At 36.2% G+C, this 21,424-nt stretch overlaps 1 protein-coding gene across 1 annotated transcript; it reads right to left on the reverse strand.

Moving 5' to 3' along the window:
• Positions 1-2,129: 2,129 nt before the first annotated feature.
• Positions 2,130-8,325, reverse strand: LOC104102568 (G-type lectin S-receptor-like serine/threonine-protein kinase At4g27290). Its single transcript, XM_009610306.4, has 7 exons — positions 5,958-8,325; positions 5,342-5,479; positions 5,007-5,170; positions 4,196-4,406; positions 3,687-3,924; positions 3,417-3,567; positions 2,130-3,337 (listed from the first exon to the last, which is right to left on the reverse strand). The coding sequence occupies exons 1-7, from the start codon at positions 7,252-7,254 to the stop codon at positions 3,032-3,034; spliced, it is 2,505 nt and encodes an 834-aa protein (XP_009608601.1). The 5' UTR covers positions 7,255-8,325; the 3' UTR covers positions 2,130-3,031.
• Positions 8,326-21,424: the final 13,099 nt, after the last annotated feature.

Genomic DNA, 21,424 nt, shown 5'->3' on the forward strand with positions numbered 1-21,424 from the left:
TTAAGAAATTGTGTGAAATGAGCTAAGTTTTATTTTTCCTCCTCTTTTACCCAGTTGCAGGCATGGTAATTGTGAAGTCATGTTCGCAATTGCAAATACCGCAAATGCGAGACAAGGGTCGCAAATGCGAACCCTGCCTCAGAGACACAAAAGTCGCAAATGCGAAGTCCCCACCTTTGCAAATGCGACCAGCATCTTCACAGTTGCGAAGGAATACTGTTTTACCAGTCATCGCAAATGCGACCAAGTGATCACAAATATGATCCTGAGTTGTTCGCAATTGCAAACTATTTCCTCGCAAATGCGAGGTTACCCAATCTCAGGCCCTGCTCGCAAATGCGAACTCTTGTTCGCAATTGCGAGCCAGAGGTAAGACCTCGCAAATGCGAGATCTGCAGCAGATACCAAAGCTGGTATTGCACCTACAATCTTCACACTAGCAAAACTCATCCGAAACACGTCTGAAACTCACCCGAGTCCCTCGGGCTCCAAACCAAACATGCACACAAGTGTAATAGTATCATATGAACTTCCTCGCGCAATCAAATCACCAAAATAACATCTAAATCTATAAATCAATCCTCAAAATGAATGAAATTTCAAAGTAAAACTCAAGAATACTAGGATCACATCTAAGCGTCTGAATCATGTCAAATCAATTTCGAATTGCACCAAATTTTTCATACAAGTTTCAAATAGTAATACGGACCCATTCCAAGTTTCAACATCAAAATCCGAACCCGTTAGCTAAGAAGTCAACTTACGGTCAAACTTAGTAAATTTTCAAACTTTCAAAATACTAGTTTTCAGCAAAATGAGTCAAATCAATTTAGGGACCTCCAATTTAAATTTCGGGCATACGCCCAAGTCCAAAATCACGATACGACCGAAATTGTCAAAACACCGATCCGATCTCGTTTTCACAAAATGCTGACCGTGGTCAACTCAAGTTGTTTTTGAAACCAAAAATTATGTTTTCTTCAAATTTTCACATAAAAGCTTTTCAAATAGCGACACGGACCACGCACGCAAACCAAAAAACATCAAACAAAACTAACGGAGGTCTCGGAACACGAAATTAAGGGATAATATTCAAAATGACCTATCGGTCATCACATGTTAGTATTCTTACGGTTAGAACATATGATTAAAATGAGTCAAAACAATTTAACCCAACGGATCAAATCCAAATCCAACTGTACACCATCACATTTTTAGATTGAGAATTATATTAATTTAGAGGAACTTGAAAATATTGTCAATTTAGAGATTAGGAATTATGTCAAAAGACATAATAAGAAAAAGGAGGAAAGTGGGTTGGATCATGTTGGCCGAATTAGATTGTGACCTATTATTTCGCTAATTTTGACCCAATCTGTAATAACTCAAAAAAAAAAAAAAAACTTTGAGCAGATTGTCTATTAACTCATTAAACGCAACTCGTTTGATACGTTCAAATTTAGATAAATCCATTTTAGACCCTTCTTTAATGTCTAAAACTGTTCTTATTTCGCTTTTGTAATGAAATTATTTCTGTTTTGATTACTGCAAGTGTATTCGTTGAATGAGTAAACCTCGCATTGAAAGCGGGATTTTTGACCGTCGTATGGTTCTCCTCCCAAATTGCTACAATTATGATAAATTTTTGACTTGGTCAGTTGGCAGAATATCCCCACCTCCAACAGGGAGCTTGAGCTGCATGTAAGTATAGAACTACTGTTGATCGCTAGATGTGTACGTTTAAGGGAAAAAATGATAGCAGATTTTTGAAATATGGAAGCTTTTGCTGATTTAAATAGCTAAAAACTCTGGCAATTAACATTCGTTTGTTTCCTAACGTAGTCTTTAACTCAAAACAGACTAATTCTGAATCCATCATTTTCTGGATCGGTTTGACTCTTTCAGTTGTTCGATTGTCTAAAGCTGTTTTTTTCCCGACACACAGATTAGACACGCACATACCCCCGCGTGCGCGCACACACACACAAAACTTTGGAAGATTTAACTAAATGAATCGTAATGTGCCAGTTTTAAGCGACAAGAGGACATATTTGTTGATTATGAAAAATGCAGGTGCCTCTGACTCACGATTCAAGGCTAAGCTGAACAAACAAATAAGACAGTAGATACTTAGAAGACCATGTCAATTCACACATAAAAGAATCTGATCTGGTTAAAAGCATGCTTGTATCAGCAAGAAATATGTCAGAAAGACTGGTTAATGACACATTGAGTCCATATTCAACGACTGAATTAAGAGCTAAAATCATATTACAGTCAGACCTCTCTATAACAACATCCATATATAACAACACTTCACTATAAAAGCCTATTTTTTCCTGAACTAATTTTCATGTTATGTTTTAATAAATATTCTCTATAACAGCACTTCGTTATAACATCCAAAAATATTCGGAACAAACGAGGCTGTTATAGAGAGGTTTGACTGTACTGGGGATTATATTTAACTTAAACTAAACAAATCTATTACTACTAATAGAAGTGTCATGATTTGTATTCCAACGCCTTTTAACATTTTGAATCCAGACATGCCTAGGAAACTGGAGAGTTGCTGGTAGTCCTTGAAGGGATATCTTGCCCTAGCTTTGCATTATCTGAAATTCTTGGTTCAAATTTTCACTAGTTGTTCTACAGAACTTTCCACAAATTCTTAAAGTAAGATCCTTTAACTTCCAGCTTCCTTCTGCAATACTCAAATTTTGAACTACCGTTGATGCTACTTGGCTCATGGCCTCACAAAAGCCAAGATTACCAGTCATTTTGTGGTAAAGTTCTTTTTCTTCCAACAAATTACAGAATGCTCAGGAGATATAAACACTTGTATAACACATTTTGCGACCAGAAGACACGTTTGGTATTTTTTGCACCAAGTTGTAAGAAAACTGCACTCTTCTTGAGCAACTGTAAGTGGAAATTTTCACTATCCAAGGTTAGCCACATTGCTAAAAAGAAGCAAAGAATTAAGGGTGTAAAGAATGGCTTGTTTCAATGAACAATTAACTGGTATTTTCTATCTGGCATCTAATACTGTGATGGTTATCTCATTTCCTGTACTATGTGCATATTGACTAGAAGAGAATTCATTATCTGGTGCATTTGCTTCTACGTAGAAACCTGGCTGTTTAGGCGGTGGCAGTTCACCTTCATTGTTTACCATCATCACCACAGAAGACATACTTGGACGATCTTCTGGACAGTGTTGTACGCATAATAGACCAACATGGATTGATCGTATTACTTCAGGTGTAGAATGAACATCAATTGGGAAATCCCCAAGTAATTCCATTGATCTACCTTCTTTATAGAGTTTCCAAGCCTGTAGAATTTAAAATCGTGTTATTATGACTAGCTTTGCGAGCTATTTATTGATGGACAACAAAAAATGCAATCCTTACGTGTCCAAGGAGGTTAAGGCTATGGTCCGGATGAGAGAATCTTCTGTTCCCTTTCCCACTCACAATTTCCAGCACTAAGACACCATAGCTAAATACATCTGACTTTACTGAGTAGACCCCATGCACAGCATACTCCGGTGAGAGGTAGCCACTGCATAAAATATATTCAGAAATAGCATTATCGATACTGGAAAACATACTATGCTAATCTCAAGGTTCTTCAATTCCAGTTTTCAACTACTCAGTAAAAAGTCATGTTGAGATTCTTACTATGTTCCAACTACTCGGTGTGTCTTGGCTCCAAACTTATCGTCTTCACAACTTCTTGCTATGCCAAAGTCTGATATCTTTGGATTCATGTCATTGTCTAGTAAAATATTGTTAGCTTTCAGGTCCCTGTGAATGATCCTCAACTGAGAATCTTGATGCAGATACATAAGCCCCCGAGCTATCCCGTTGATGATGTGAAAGCGCTTAGGCCAGTCTAATACCCTGCTTCCTGTGTCATCTGCCAAAAGTTTCACAATTGGATCACTAATACACACCAATCAGGTAAAAATGAGAGTGGCATTAAAACATCAAACTCTTCCGTTATTGGTAAAAAGAAAAACATAATTTTGGGCCTTCGGCTCATATAAATCTTAGTTCCCAGTTCTCTTACACTAGTTTTCCTGCTAGATGTGGATTAAAAGGGAAGAAGATCGTTTAGGTACTCATATAGGGCATCGTTTAACTGAAGTGCAAATATTATGCACAATATTGGTCTTAGAAATCCTTACCGAATATAAATGAATCAAGACTTCCATTTGGCATGTACTCATAGATCAACATTTTTTCTTCTCCTTCAATGCAGCATCCAAGAATCTTCACCAGATTTCTATGCTGAAGTTTCACAATATACATCACTTCATTCTTGAACTCGTCTTGTCCTTGTGTGGAAGTCTTAGATAGCCGCTTCACAGCTATTTCCTGTCCTTGTTCAAGCACGCCCTAAACATCAAATCTCCGCACGTTAAACTTTTTCAATACCTAACATGAAAGTGAAAACCATGCAAGACTGTTGTATGCTTCCAAGTAAAAGGTAGAAGCACCAAATTTGAAGAATTGAGCAATCATAATAAATCCAATTAAGTTCAGCTGTTGTTCATAAAACACCTCCAACACATATTAATTGCACTATATTTCTATTACCAAATTAGGTTAAATTTGGGCGGACTAAGCAAATTATATCCTCCAAAACGATGAAGTTGTTAAGCCATTCCTCTTATTAGATATTAATCAGCACATATTAGAAGACACGTTTTCAGAAACTTTTGGACTGACTCTGAAACATTTTGGATATTTTGAAGTACATGAATCAAAAGATCTTCCACTAAACCCCCTGTCCTCCATTTATTGATGAATTAGCATAAATGCTCTCTTTGCTCTCCAAATGACCCATTTGTCAGAACAAACCTTTTATTTTCAGTCACCTTATATCGAACAAATCTGAAGTTACAGTCAGTATTCCAGATTCTTGCTATGCTCTATTATGTGGGCCGTTAATTGCTTATATCATGTACAAAACTGCAAGCTATAAATGGTTGTTACCTTGTAAACAGGTCCATACCCGCCCTCTCCAATTTTGCTCTCCTCTGAAAAGTTGTTCGTAGATTTGGCTATCGTAGATAAGTCAAACAGTGGTAACTCAAATTCTTCACTTCGGTTTCCATTGTGGTAATCCATCTTGTAATTGCCATTGCACCCCCAAAATCCTGCCAAAGACCAATGTACCGAATTCAGTTTTGCAAATACTAGACAAGGAGGATATTTCATTTAACTTTTAATTGATTTTGAATTCCTCTACTATATTTCATTTTACTTCTAATTGAATTTGAATTCCTCTGCTATTTCAAATTCCAAACAAAATGAACGGCTGAGGTTACCTTTCTTTTTCTCTGAAGCTCGCTTCCTTCTTCTGTGGAAGATCACTAGGCTTAGGAATATCAGAACCACACCAGCTGATAATGGGATAATCCAGGCAAGAAGTTTTCCTTTGTGTCCATTTGATTTATCCTGACTAGCTGCAAGTATTCAATCCAAGTATAGGTTAATCAGTTTGACTTTCTCCATCAGCTGGTAAGACAGGATTACATTATGGAGTTATCAAGGTTCTGCAAGATGCTATTAGTTTGGAACTGCAAAAATGTGACAACAGATTTTAAACAATGGTTACTGCAACCTTTAAAAACAGTGTAAGTATAATACTGTCAATGCGCTTTTTCCCAAGTATAAAGCTCTTAAACTTGTCTAGACATGATGCTTAGAGGTTCAGCATTACATTCACTCTAAATCATGTTTCTTGTACCAGTGACTAAAGTTCCTGGTCTTATGTTCTGTTAAATAGTGTATTAAAAGTACAACATGTTTATAATCATAGGCACTGCCCAAAATGTAAATTTAGATATGCTTTATCCAGGGCCCCTGCAACTCATATATTTTACTGTCTTTAAGAAATCAATCACAAACTATTAATCACTCCTTTTTCAGGAATAAACTTACCTAATTCAGAAGCATCCATTCTAATGTAGATATCTTGCCCTTCATTAGTTAGCTGTCGAATGTCAAGCAGATCTTCAAACCACAGTAAGCAGCCGCTTCCTCCATTGCGTATGTCAAGATTTGAGTAAGCCATACAAGAGCAATTCTTCAAGCAAATTCTCTTACATTCCTCAAGGTTCACACTCACATTGAACCATGAATTTCGCGTGTCTGGTAATTTGAGTTTCGAATACTTCAAAAAGACATCTCCCTTGAGGCAATTCATTTCAGTCCTCCTAACACAACCACTTGACCAATCCGCTTTCTTCCAATCTTCAGGAATTCTAGGCACAAACTTATCTAAACATCCACATACCGGAGAATTCAGACTGTTACAACTACCATATCCACCACATAACCTATAAGTATCACAATTATCTGTTGGTAGTGAAAGGTAAAGTGCCCAACCCTTATTCCTATCACCCCAAGTCCAACGTTGTAGCGCACCATTCTGATTCAGTATAAACCTTGTAACAACTGAAGCTAAAAGCTGATAACTAAAATACACTTCTGTCTTAGTTGAAAACACACCAAATGTATAAAATTGACTTTCTCTTGAGTTTGTTGCCCCACTAAACCTTAATCCATTCCATGGTCCAGACCTGTAAATAACATTTGACCCTTTCTTCAAAATATTCTGTGGATAACCAGAAAGATCACAATGATATGTATAATCACCCGGAGCAGGATCCTCCTCATTTTTCCAAGATGACAAGTACACTTCTTTACCGGTTACAAAATTAAACCCGATTTTCATACCGGGTAAAAGGGTATCAGTAGGATAATCAAAACTCTGCCAAAGAAAACTTCCAACTTTATCATCATCAGCAGCAGCAGCAGCAGCTTCTTTAACAACAAGATTTCCAGAATTAAGCAACTTTGCAATGGGATTTTGCACAGATCTTGAGGTATTTGTTGACCAAATGATGTGGTTAGTCTCATTAACTATTACAAGTAATCCTGGCTTAATAACTTTTAGTGCACCAGATGTATTTGTTAAAGGAGCTTCTCTGTTGGCAACCCACACAACTGTGGTGACAGAAATGTTCTTATACCAAATACCGAAATACCGAAACTTAGAATTACCTGGACTGAAGAACCCCATTTCGAAACTTCCACCTGATGAACTAATATTGAGTTCCCCATCTTTGAGAAATTGAGTTGTTGTTATAGTATCTGTAGCACCTAAAATTTGATAAATAGAAAATAAGCAGAGGAGGAAGAAGAGTTTGAAACCTTCGTTTGATGTTGCCTTCATTCTTTGAAAGCCAAATGCTGGAGTATATTTTATTTCTCTTGTAACATCCAAATTTGGAAATCTTCCATTTTTGGAACCCTTTGCAGACTTGTTAAATTATTAACTGCAGGTTTGGTTGTCGAGTCGCCAAATTGGCCATTCAAAGGAAAAGTCTTAAGTAGTCGCAGACGTTTATAGTCGTCAAATGATGCTTGCTTCTTCACACTTTACTTTCTTCATGTTTAAAGTGTGAAATATTTAAAATAATCAGTTCAAGTCAAAAGTGTTTGGTTTAAATTTTCTAAAAAGTATTTAAACCAACCAAACCAGACATTAATGCAAATTTTATCAGTTTTGTTTTTTGTCAATTTTTTTAAGTTTTTGAGATCGTTATGACTCTTTTGGGTTTATTCGCTGTTGTTGTCAAAAAGATGTTAATCAAGTGATTTACAGTTATTCTTCTACCTAAAACTTATTATATTTACTTTCTGTTTCAGCGCAAAACTTATTACTATATATTGTTGTCCTTTCTATATTGTTTGCGCATGTTGAAAATAATGATTTGTAATTAATGTAACATCAAACTAAACCAAACTAAATAATCAATCAATTTATTGAGTCGGTTTAGTTCTACTTTTGATACCACATTTTTTCTGTGTCCTTTGATTTGAATGCTCCTAGTTGGAGTTAATTCTGAAGCAAGCCTAAAATGTCAAACAAATTACTGTATTATTACATTATTGCGCATGATTGATTGATTTGGTGATTACCAACTGACAGGGAAAGAGGAGGAAGGAATAAATTAGTGTACTGAATACACACAAACAGATGGAAATAAAGGGGAGATGTGATAAGAAAACAAATCTTCTGATATTTGTAATGATCTCGCAAAGAAATAAGGAAATTAAACAACTAAATTGCAGAAGTAAAGGAAAGTTTGGGATAATTTTCTGTTTATATTGATAAAAAGAAGAAGTTGAACTACAATGGTAAACTGAATTTAACTATTTCCTAAATTGGACTCATCGCTGTAGAAATCTGCAGAATAAAGAAGAAGAAAAAGAAGAAAAAGAAGAAGAAGAAGAAGTTAGAAGAGAAGAGAGAGAGAGAGAAAACAGAGATTGAGTGAGGAAAGAGAAGAGAGGAAAAAATTTGAGGATCGTTGCCTTCTCTTTCTGCTAAAGGTGGTTATAACAAACTTCTTCAGCTGACGTGGCTCGATCTCGGCCCTTGCAGCTCATTAACTCCAATTTAATCTCAGTCGTTCACTTAAAATTCTGTTATTCCTTTTTACATTTTTTGTTATTGCTTAATCTTCAGCTTATCCATTTCGAACCCAACTTGCACTATTCATTTGTGATTATTAATGCATCATTACATACCCTACCTCTTCAAATAATCCTTGTCCTCAAGGATTGGAGTCGAAGTCTGGAAACTTAGCTTTGATGAACTGATAATCCTCCCAAGTGGCATCTTCTGGAGGTAGATTTGACCATTGCACTAATACTCTCACCACAGCAGAATTATTCCTATTTATTAGCTGCCTCCGTAGAATTGCCACCGGCTTTACCAAGAATTGGCCATCTTCACCAGTGATAGGCAGAGTGGTCTGCACCACCACTCTATTTCCTACCTTCTTCTTGAGTAGAGAGACGTGGAACACAGGGTGGACCTTAGATTCAGGAGGAAGGTCCATTTTGTAAGCCACCATACCAACTCTAGCAAGAACCTTATAGGGCCCATAATACTTAGAGCTCAGCTTTAGGTTCTTTCTCAATGCAAGGGAGGTCTGCCTATAAGGTTGCAGTTTCAAATAGACCATATCACCCACTTGGAACTCCCTATCTGATCTTCTCTTGTCTGCACAGTATTTCATTCTCTCTTGTGCCTTAGTGAGGTTGTCCTTCAACAGTTGTTGCATCTGTTGCCTTCGCATCACTGTATCTTCAGCAGCTTGCACTACAGTCTCCAATAAGGGCCCTAGGGACAGTTGATGGGGAGTATAACCATACAAAGCTTCAAAGGGGGTGCATTGCAGGCTGGTGTGGAAGTTGGTGTTGTACCACCATTCTGCAGCAGTCAGCCATTGCTTCCATTGTGTTGGTCTACTAGCATTCATGCATCTGAGATAATTCTCTAAACATCTGTTGACTCTTTCAGTTTGGCCATCACTCTGAGGGTGGTAAGCAGTATTGTAGTGAAGCTGGGTTCCTAATAGCTTGAATAAGGATTTCCAAAAGTGGCTTAGGAATACCTTATCTCTGTCAGTTACTATAGACTCAGGAGTGCCATGTAAACAATGTATTCTTTTCCAAAATATCTCAGCTACTGTTGTTGCTGTATAAGGATGTGCAAGTGCTATGAAATGTGCATATTTTGTCATTCTATCAACCACTACAAGGATCACTTCTTTGTTTTTGGACTTGGGCAAACCTTCTATGCCATACTAATGTGGCTCCAAACTTGGTTAGGAATGGGCAGGGGCTGCAACAGCCCTGGGTAGGCCATGTTGTCATCCTTGCTTTGAGGAAAACATCACAGCTAGCCACATAATCAATGACCATCTGTTTCATCCTAGGCCAATAGAACACCTGTGATAGTCTTCTAAGAGTCCCAAGCTGTCCTGAGTGTCCACCTACAGGAGAATCATGAAAGGTGGATATCAGTTGAGTTCTGAGATCACCATTAGTACCAATATAGATTTTTCCCTTTTTCCTGAGTATGCTAGAAGTGTAATGCCAGATGCTAGGTCCTTGTTGAGTCACTGCTGCTTGACCGATTACTTCTGCAGCTTTAGGGTCTCCTTCATAACTGTGTGTTATCTCCTGCATCCAAGAAGGAACTGAGACACTAATAACCTGTAAGGTTCCTTGAGGTTGGTCTTTGTGGCATTCGGAATCCTCTTGTTGCCTAGAAAGAGCATTAGCCACCCTATTTTCAGCCCCCCTTTTGTACTGTACTTCATAGTCCAACCCAAGTAATTTGGTCAATCCTTTCTGTTGTATAGCAGTAGTCACCCTTTTTTCCATAAGATATTTCAAGTTATGGTGGTCAGTTCTAACCACATAATGCTTGTACTGTAAATAGTGTCTCCACTTGTTAACCGCATTCAACAATGCCATATACTCCTTCTCATAGATTGACTTACACATGTGCCTTTGAGCCAAAACCTTGCTAAAATAAGCTATTGGTCTACCATCCTGCATTAGTATAGCTCCAATGCCAATTTGACTAGCATCCGTCTCAACTATGAACTCCTTAGTGTAGTTAGGTAAGGCCAGCACTGGTGTAGAAGTCATAGCTTTCTTGAGGGCTCTAAAGGCTAGGTCAGCTTCATCATTCCATTTAAAAGCATCCTTTTTTAGTAAGTCAGTTAAGGGTCTACAAATGATTCCATAGTTAGCAACATACTTCCTATAGTACCCAGTCAATCCTAAGAATCCCCTCAGTGCTCTTAGGGAGTTGGGTCTAGGCCACTCAACCATAGCTTGTATTTTAGATGGATCAGTAGACACCTCTTCTACAGTTATGATATGTCCCAAATACTCAAGTTTAGATTGACCAAATCAACATTTAGATTTTTTAGCAAATAAAGAATATTTTCTTAGGGTATCAAAGACAGCAATCAAAATGAGTCATATGATCTCTTTCAGATAGACTGTAAATAAGGATGTCATCAAAGAAGACCAAAACAAACTTTCGAAGGAAAGGTTGAAAAACCTAGTTCATCAAAGCTTGAAAGGTAGCTGGTGCATTTGTTAATCCAAATGGCATCACCTTGAACTCATAATGGCCCAAATGAGTTCTGAATGTTGTCTTATACACATCTTCTAGCCTCATTCTGATCTGATGATAACCAACCCTCAAATCCACCTTGTAAAAGATCACAGATCCACTTAGTTCATCTAAGAGGTCACCCACAATAGGTATAGGATATTTGTCCTTTACTGTGATGTCATTCAACCCTCTATAATCTACACAGAACCTCCAAGTCCCATCCTTCTTTTTGACAAGAAATACTGGTGAAAAGAAGCGTGATTTACTATGTTGTATTATTCCATTAGTGAGCATCTCCTTAACCTGCTTTTTCAACTCATCTTTCTGATAGTAGTTCTACCTGTAAGGCCTCAGACTGACTGGCATTGCCCCAGGTTTCAAAGGGATGGTGTGATCTAAGCTCCTGATAGGGGGCAGAGTTTTGGGTTCTGCAAACACATCAGAGTATTGATGTAACACCTCCTTTATGGCTTCTCCCACTGGTTCCTGCTCTTCTGTTCCCAAGGAATTCATCATGAACAGATGAGCTATTAGAGCTTGGCCCTTTTTCAACATCTTTCCCATTGTTCCACTGGAGATCATATTCAATTTTCCTTCCTCAGAGATGCCTTGCAACACTAACTTGTTGCCCTTCTTGCCAATGGTAACACACATCTTCTCATGGTCAAATTTAGTAGGATTATGCTTCTTCATCCAGTCATTTCCCATTACCATATCACAGCTCCCAAGTGGAATGATCAGTAAGTTTTCCCGGAAGGGTCTACCTTGCATTTTCTACTGGTATCCTGTGCAAATCGAGGTGCACATGACATAATTTCCATCAGCTACTGTTACTCTCACTGGTGGGCAATGCCTAGCTTGGTAACCTGTCTCCTTGACTGTGGTGACATCAATGAAACTATGGGTGCTGCCAGAATCAATTAGCACTGTTAGTTTCCTGTTTCCTATGGTACCTCGAACCAATATGGTATTGGCTCCCCTATTGTCACCTGATAGGGCATTCATGCACACAGCTTCCATGACTTCTTGTTCTAATTCTCCTTCAATAATCAAGTCTGCACAGGGTTGTTCTTCTTCTATCTCACTATTCTCAGGAAGGGGTTCTGCTGCCCCTATCATGCAATTCAGTTACTTCTTCTTACATTGATGGCCTGGAGTATACTTCTCACCACACTTGTAACATAAGTGGTTGCCCTTCCTCTACTCATAAACCTCAAGACTAAGCCTGAATGAGTTTGGTTTAACTGCAGCAGCAGCAGGTACCTTTGCACTAGAAGGATTGCCAGTCACAAAGGATGGCTTGGCTATGACTTTAGTTCTCCTGTGAGCAGCTTCTATTTCTTTCTCCTGTAACCTAGCTTGTTCCACAGCAAACCGTAGGGTTGTAGGTTTAAACAGTTTCACCCCAAACCTAATCTATTCCTTTAGAGCTCCAATGAAACTGGAGATGAAGTGTGACTCATCCAAGTTAGGATTCCTTATCAGCATTTGAGCCTTCAAATCTTCAAACTTACCCAGAAATTCATCCACCGACCCTATTTGACTCAACTTGTTAAATTCTTCCACTATGTCTCCCATTAACTCTTCCCCAAATCGAATTAGCAATTCCTCTTTGAATTCAGTCCAGCTTACTTCACCCTTACTTAGCACTAGTGAGTCGTACCAAGTATCAGCTAATCCATTCAAATAGTGTGCAGCAGCTTCTACCTTCAGATTGTCTGGGATTCTATATAGATTGAAGTACCTCTCGCACTTTCGAATCCATACTTTAGGCTCATGACCTTCAAAGTAAGGCAGCTCCCACTCAGGCGAAGGGGCCTGTACAGCTGGAGGCATGTGCTGCCTTAATTCTTGACCTGGTATGGGTAATAGCCCATCTCTTTGAGGTCTGTCACCTTGAGCTCGTTGGGGAACTCTTTCCAAATTGGTCAACCTCTCTAAGATAAGATCTAAGGTACCCTGTATCCCATTTTGAGTACTGCGTAATTCCTCTTGAGTAGTCAGAACTTCATTCAAAACCTCATCGTGCCTTACTAGCTTATCATCCATAACTTTCAGCCTAGTTCCTTCAACCATCACCACCTTCACAGTCGCAGGATCGAGGCTCTGATACTAATTGCAATGATCTCGCTAAGAAATAAGGAAATTAAACAACTAAATTGCAGAAGTAAAGGAAAGTTTGGGACAATTTTCTATTTATATTGATAAAAAGAAGAAGTTGAACTACAATGGTAAACTGAATTGAACTATTTCCTAAATTGGACTCCATAGCTGTAGAAATATGCAGAATGAAGAAGGAAGAAGAAGAAGAAGAAGAAGAAGTTAGAAGAGAATCGAGAGAGAGTGAGAAAACAGAGATTGAGTGAGGAAAGAGAAGAGAGGAAAAAACCTGAGAATCACTGCCTTCTCTTTCTGTTGAAGGTGGTTATAACAAACTCCTTCAGCTGACGTGGCTCGATCTCGGCCCTTGCAGCTCATTAACTCCAATTTAATCTCAGTCGTTCGCTTAAAATTCTGTTATTCCTTTTTACATTTTCTGTTATTGCTTAATCTTCAGCTTCTCCATTTCGAACCCAGCTTGCACCATTCATTTGTGATTATTAATGGATCATTACAATATTCTTTATTGGCGTCTAAGGTGACGTGACTATTTTATAACTACTATTCTTTTGTGGGATTACAAGTTTCTCCCTACTGTCATCTGACCACCCATAACGTCTTCTTACTTGCCCAGTTGCCCCAGCTCATTTATAACTTTCATTCACGGGGTTACCGAACAATTGTATTTATTCGTGCAACAAATACAATATGTATCGACTGTATAACCAAGGCGAAATAAGAAGTTGTATACAAAGAATATAATATATATCGACGGTATACATGGGTGTATACAATAGATATAATATGTATCGACTGTATTTGTTGGCGCAACAAATATAACTAAGGCGAAATACAAAAATATAGAAAAATAAAATATTCTTATTGAGAGTCAAACTCAAAACCTCCGCTAAGTAAGCAGGCACTCTAACCAACTGAGCTACGAGAGCTTATTGCTATCTTATTTTAGTTCAAAAGAATTAATTTCTTATTTTATAGATTTGCTATAAAATTCAAATATAACTACGAATAGTAAATTTACCGAAAGTATAGATATGAATGATAAATACAGTATAAATATTTGATATGTCGCATAATTTTCCCCGCTTATTAGTGGTATCAAATTATGTTAGAAAAGTAAGCACAGAGAACTGTATCATGTGATGCCATAATAGGAGTAAACAAGAAAAGGACAGATGCGTCCCATGTGAATGACAACTTAACGAGTAACTTGTATCATATAAATGAAGCAATTTGGTGATATATAGTGTAATTTGACACTTGTACAATTGTATTAGTGAAAAAGTGCACGGAAATTAATCCGAAGATTACCGACTTAATCATTAGCTAGCTTCCTCCACTTCCTCCATTACACGCTTAAATAAGCAACAACTGTCTATTTTGTCAATCAGTTGTCCAGATCTAATTATCTTAACCACTTATGTAATTATTATAGTAAACAGATAATTAGTTAGCTTCCTGCAAAGAATTTCATACAAGGACTATCATTCGACTGGAAAGTTGGAGCGGAGAGGAGATGGTAATACTGTTGCGGCTTTTATTATAAATTTATTTACTATTGATTGAATAAAACCGTCGACCAAATTAAGATAAGGCATAAAAAAAAATGGGATACGGCATTGGGTAAATTTCAAATTGTTACAATTTGAGCTAATGATTGATTTCTTTTTGCCATGTAACGTGCGGGATTCTCATCTAACTAACTTTAGTTGGTTGGACACTTGTGTTTGGAATCTTGCGTGAATTAAACGTATTTTCATTAGGGTGGATATAAGTCCACGTGGAAAGTGATCAAAGTGTTTACTAACTTAACTCTTTTTACATTTCTTTTAATATATGAAAAGATTATATTTTCGTTTTGGTTGGCCTGGGTAACGTTTGTGACCTCTTAATTTTTGAGTATTGAGTAATTAGTGACGTTTTTCAAGCATCCTGTTCTAGTGGAATGCTCTAGTATTGAGCAAAATCTTAGCTAGTCTTTCTAGTTTCTATTATTCAACTCTAGTGAAGCCAATTTTAGGTAGAACAGGGGGTGTCAATGGATCTTTAAAAACTGATAAAATTGATCAAACTGATTTTTAGGGTTCTTTTAACAAAATCTTAGGTTTTATATATATATTTACAACCATACCGAATAATAGGTTAGGTTTTTAATTTTATAAAAATAAACTGAAAAAATACCGAGCCGTACCAAATAAATTTATATATGAAAAATATATTTTATATACTAAGTTTGATATAATAAAGCATTAAGTTTTTTGGGGCCTTGGGATTATGGAAATGGAGACAAGTAACCAAATAATTAATACCCCAAGTCCCAACTTCTAAACCTATTCAACTACTCATATTGAAACTAAATTAGTTTCAACATCTTGAATAATAAGTCCCAAGCAATCTAGCGATCTTCGGTAGCAAGCCACAAGATATTGGATATCTTTCTCCTCGTATGGTTTAGATTTCTCTTGTTAGATACTAATCTTCTAATAAACTCTATTATTGAGTCCCAACTTGATTAGTATATTTTCACTCGTATGATTTATATATCTCTTATCTTTGCTTAAATTGTTTTACGCTATCATAGAATAGTGGGATGAATCTCTATTATGGATATCTTTCATGTTATTTTGATTCATCACTTTTAAAATAATAAAAATGTCTAGAGAGTTTAGTCAAAATCATATGCAAGTACGCATTTATCGTATTTTAATTTCAACTAGCGACTCTTACATGAATTTTAAAAAGAATACCAAAAAATTAACCGAACCGTACAAGTACCGAAAAAAAATCGAGATGGTTGGTATGGTTTCGAAAAGTCTAATTTTGATTATACAAAATAAAATAATCAAAAAATTAGTACGGTACAAGTTTTATGAAATAACTGGTCGAACCGAACCATTGACACCCCTACTAGGACTTCGACTATGGGTGCCTGAAAAATGAAATTGTCGCCTGCTGGAAAATTATATATCTAAAAATAATTTAAATTTAAAACTTCAGATTTTATCATTAACTAGATGATTTATAGTCTTATTTTAGACCATAAGCTAAAAAAAAAAAAAGATTTCGTGCTCCGTCAAATCGTACAGCGCATGGGAATTTTTTCCTATTATTTTTTGACTTTATTAATAATTTGGTGTGCAAGTAAAGTTATGAGAATATACTCTTTAGGTTCTAAATCGAAACCTACTATAGTTTGTACAAACAGGATTAGGTTGAAAAATCACTGAAAATGTCACAATAAATATAAATAACTCACTAAAGAAACTCTACTGTATTTCTTGAGTAGATGAAAGCAATGAAAGAAGAATTAGAGTCCATGAAAATAAAAAACGTCAAGGATCTAGTTGACCTTTCAGCTGGGCGTAGAGTCATTGGGAACAAATGGGTTCTCAAAGTTAAACACAAAGCAAATGGGTTAGTAGAAAGATACAAGACACGATTGGTAGAAAAAGGTTTTACTCAAGAAGCTGGAATAGATTATGTGGAAATATTTTCACCAGTTATGAAGTTTACCTCAATTCGCTTTCTTTTGGCTATTATTGCACGTTTGGATTTGGAATTACACCAAATGGGCGTGAAGATAGCTTTTCTCGATGGAGAACTAAAAGAAGAAATCTACATGGAACAACCTGTAGGCTTCATCGTTAAAGGCCAAGAAAATAAGGTCTGTAAATTAAAAAGATCTATTTATGGCCCGAAGCAATCTTCAAGGCAATGGTATTTGAGATTTCACAAGGAGGTGATCTCATATAATCATTTATGTGAAGAAGTCCAATGGGATGTTTGTAATTCTTTCTCTTTATGTGGGCGATATTTTATTAGCCAGAAACAATTAGGAGTATTTGAAAACTATCAAGTCATGGTTTTCAAAGTCATTTGACATGAAAGATATGAGTGAGGCAGACTATATCCTTGGAGTTTAGATCCAAAGAAACCATTTCAAAAAGTTATTGAGTCTATCTCAAGAAACTTATATAAAGAAAATTTTGAAACGTTTTCGCATGAATAGTTGCAAAATCATGGATACTCCTATAGCGAGAGGTGAAACTTTAGGCCTTGAAATGTGTCCCAAGACTGAAAATAAAAAGGAAGACATGTCTCGATTTCCGTATTCAAGTGTTATTGGGAGCTTGATGTACGCTATGATGGGTACTCACCCAGACATTTGTTATGGCATAGGTCTGGTTAGCAGATATCAATCCAATAATGAAAGAGATCATTGGAAAACCGTGAAGAGAATTTTCAGATACTTGAAGCGAACAACAACTTATTCACTATGTTATAGTAGAAATGATTTATACTTGAGAGGATATACAGATGTTGATTGGGCTGATGACCGGAATGATAGAAAATCAACATCTTATTATGCTTTCTTAATTAATAGTGGTGCTATTTCATTGAAAAATAAGAAACAAACTTGTACTGCCCTTTCGACGATGTAAGCTAAGTTCGTAGCTTGGCGCCTGCCGTACAAGAAGTTGTTTGGTTAAAGAGATTCTTTAAACATTTGGATATTACAAAGAATTCTCCAGGTCCTATGACTCTTTATTATGATAGTCAAGAGGCTATTGCATACACAAAATATCCTAAGTATCACAGCAAGACCAAACACATTGACATTAAGTTTAACTTTGTAAGAGACATTGTAGCAAGTGGAGACAAAAACAGTACATTTCTATGCGAAGCATGATAGCCGATCCTTTTACAAAGGTGATAGCTAGAGACCTGTTTGAGAAATATGCTATGGCTCTTGGTTTGTGAAGGATATGAACATATTTATGTATTGTAAAATGACTTTATTATTATAATATTCTTATAAATATTTGACTCTTGAAATTTTGCATATATCCGGTATGCATGTGATGATATTTTGTTGATAAAGTGTGTCGAACAAGTCGCGAGATTGGCTCTCTCACACGAGCAATTGCCTCTTACATTAAGGATCGTGAAGAAGTGAGACCTTATAGAACATTGGATAATGCGAGGTTATATTTACTTGTAAAGCTCGGTCTTGACAACTAGTCATACTTACGAATTTTACCAATCGATTATGACTTATTTTATAAGCTAGATGCAAGTTTCTCCAAAAAGTTAGATTTGAGGATTATTAAAGTGAGAAACTCTAATTAGACATTTGGAGGTGTCAAGACCAAGATCTATACGGTGTTGAATGATTAAAAGAATAAGACACACGTGCCAATATAAGGTGAGAACACTATAACATGTGTTTCATACCACGTGTGCTATCGACCAATGGGATAATGGAAGAATGAATCCCTGCTTCTTCATTGTGTGAGATCCCAAAGAAGTTATTTTAACTTTTATTGGAATATCCTTTGACCTTTTACTGTCTCTTGAAGTGCCAATCAGTGTTGCTACTTTAGCATGTCACTAATATTCATGAGTGATTCGGTAATGCAATGCATGTCTAGGAAACAGTTGATTTGGAATGGAAAAAATATCACGTTTTTCTTTTCAAATACTTGGATGTTTTGCATATGGATCTTCCATTTTGACCAAGACCAACATATGTTTTGTATTTGCCACTTCTGGCGGACATAGAACGACGACAGACAGCTTAGAAGATTTAAGAGAAATGAGTGGGTAGTCAAGTTTATGGATCTAGAGTTTTTTAATTTGGTGAGGTTATCTGACTTGGCAGCTGATATGGACAAAAAATGAAGGGATTAGTTGCCATAGTGTAGGATCGTTAGGGTTAGGGACAAATTTAAAAGTTTATTAACGGTAGGGGCTAAAGTGGATGAAAAGTTTAACAAGGGACAAATAAAAACAATATGTAATAGTAGAGGGACAAATCTAGACCTTCTCCCTTTTATCAATTGGAAAATAATAATTGAATATGTTATTTCTCTACACATTCTCTTGCTACATATATATTCTTTTGTTTGCATGTAAACATTGCCGGGAATTCCTCAACTCACATATTCATATTGTCACCAATACCAAGAACTAAGCTCCCCACTTGGTTGTGGTCCTACTTGCCTTGGTGCACCCACCTACCTCCCCCCTCCCTTTTCAACCTCCCCCTTCTTCAATTTAACTAGGGGATGGAGTTATGGTAGAAATTATGGAGTTGGCGAAATCTAGTAGCATTAGCTCAAATACTGTATAATATTTAAGAAAATAACTTAAGATGTATAAATAATTTATTCCGAATTCAGTAAGGAAAAAGAGATATGATTCAATTACCATAACCTCATCTCCTCCTAGTTTGACTTTCATTTTTCAAAATTTTCCCTCACCCTTTAGCATTTCCAAATTAATTTTGACTTGTATAAGAAATACTCTTATGTAAATTTAATTCGTAAATTATTCATGTAAGGTGTTTGAGTTAGAAGCTAATACCCCACAAAACCATCAATCCAGCACTCTATTCGTACACGCGTCAAGCACTGGGCAGATACACGTTTACGCTGTACCATTTGCAGCCAGCTGTCAACTCCACCCTATAGTGAAAATCCAATGTGAAGAGCAGGTTAAACTACTTCCCTCCGCCACTTTAATTAAATTTTTTAGATGTTTCATACATATTAAAGAATTCATTATTTTATATTAATTAATAATAAAATTATCATAGTAACTTTAACTTGTTCATTAAAAATAATAAAAATATTTCTAGGCTCTTTATTTCAAGAGCAACTTTGAAAAAAAAGAAATTAATTCCTTGTTGATATCTGAAAAAATCAAATATTGTGGACCATAAAAAAATATCAAAAATCAGTTAAAGTAGACCAAAAGGAGTAGTAATTAAATGGAAAAAAACTTACCCGCACCCGATGTATACACCAAACCAATAATTAAATGACACTTGTCACCTTATTTAATTATAAACTAGTAGTATTTAATCATAGTTAACTCCGTCTAATTTTTATATAATCTTAAATAATAATAATATAAGAATAATCTTAAATGTTTTCTAGCTATTCTGTTGTTCCACGGCAAATATCGCAAGGGAGCAAATCAAGGCTAACAAATTTCTCATTAACCACCCAAATTCTCCTTCTTTCTTCTTAAACAATATTTTGCTGCAAATACACCCTCATTGATTTTTTTCAGGATCTTATAAAGCCAAAAATATACTAGCTTTCACCTTTCCACACTAACTTATAGTAGATCATTCAACTCTTCTTTAACATAAAAATTTGTTATAAAATTAGAAAACTAATCACTGTTTAAGGCATTCAACAAGGAAGCCTACAAGATAATTGTTCTACTTAGCTCTAACACGTAAAAATTAAGTTAACTACAAGAAAACTTAGCTTTCGGAGGAAGCAACCTATAAGGTTATTCAAGATATCTAAGAGCTCCTTTATAAATACCATCATATTAAATCACCATCCCTCCGGATAAGTTTCATAAGCTTAACCAAAGACTTAAAAATCTAAAATCGGAAAAACACGAAGAGTAATGACAACATTCAGCTTTACTCATTAAAAAAGATAACAAAATTGAAGCTTAAAGATTATCATTGCAGGACATTTAGATCGTGTGTCTACGTGACTACAAGATGCCTTACTGGATTTTTTTTTTGTTTTTCATCTTTCTCCCCATGCCTATAACACACAAAACTTTTTTTTTTTCCGAATAATCACACCACCTTAAAACTAATATTGTTTATCTTTTCTTACACTGAAACCTTTGGAGTGTGCATATTTACAATATAAGTTATAAGCTTCTTCCTCATCCTTAACAATTTAATCTTTCATCTTCTCTTCTAATTCAACTATGATATTTTCTGAAACTTTTTCTTCTATGTTTTTCTCATCATTTTCTCTATCAATTTTAATATCTTCGACTAATTGTAACGATACGATCGGTCGTTTTGAGAGTTATAGACCCCGTTTCCCCTATTTACTGTTCATTTTATACTTTATAGTTGTTATGTGACTTGCCGGGATAGTCGGTTCGGGCCCGGAGTGATTTCAAAATGAAATGAGACACCTAGTCTCAAGGTCAAAAGTTTAAGTTGAAATGATCGACCAGATGTTGACTTATATGTAAACGAATCTGGAATGGAGTTTTGATGGTTCTGTTAGCTCCGTTGGGTGATTTTGAGATTGTGATTTGGAGGTCCGTAATGGAATTAGTCTCGAAATGACGAAAGTTGGATTATTTTTGAAAAGTTTAACCGGGAGTGGACTTTTTGATATCGGGGTCGGATTTCGATTCCAAAAGTTGGAGTAGGCCCATAATGTCAAATGTGACTTGTGTGCAAAATTAGGGGTCAATCAGACGTGTTTGATAGGTTTCGGCATCGTTTGTATTCAATAGGCTT

The sequence above is a fragment of the Nicotiana tomentosiformis genome, chromosome 6 (assembly GCF_000390325.3).
Source record: "Nicotiana tomentosiformis chromosome 6, ASM39032v3, whole genome shotgun sequence".
Lineage (NCBI taxonomy): Eukaryota > Viridiplantae > Streptophyta > Magnoliopsida > Solanales > Solanaceae > Nicotiana > Nicotiana tomentosiformis.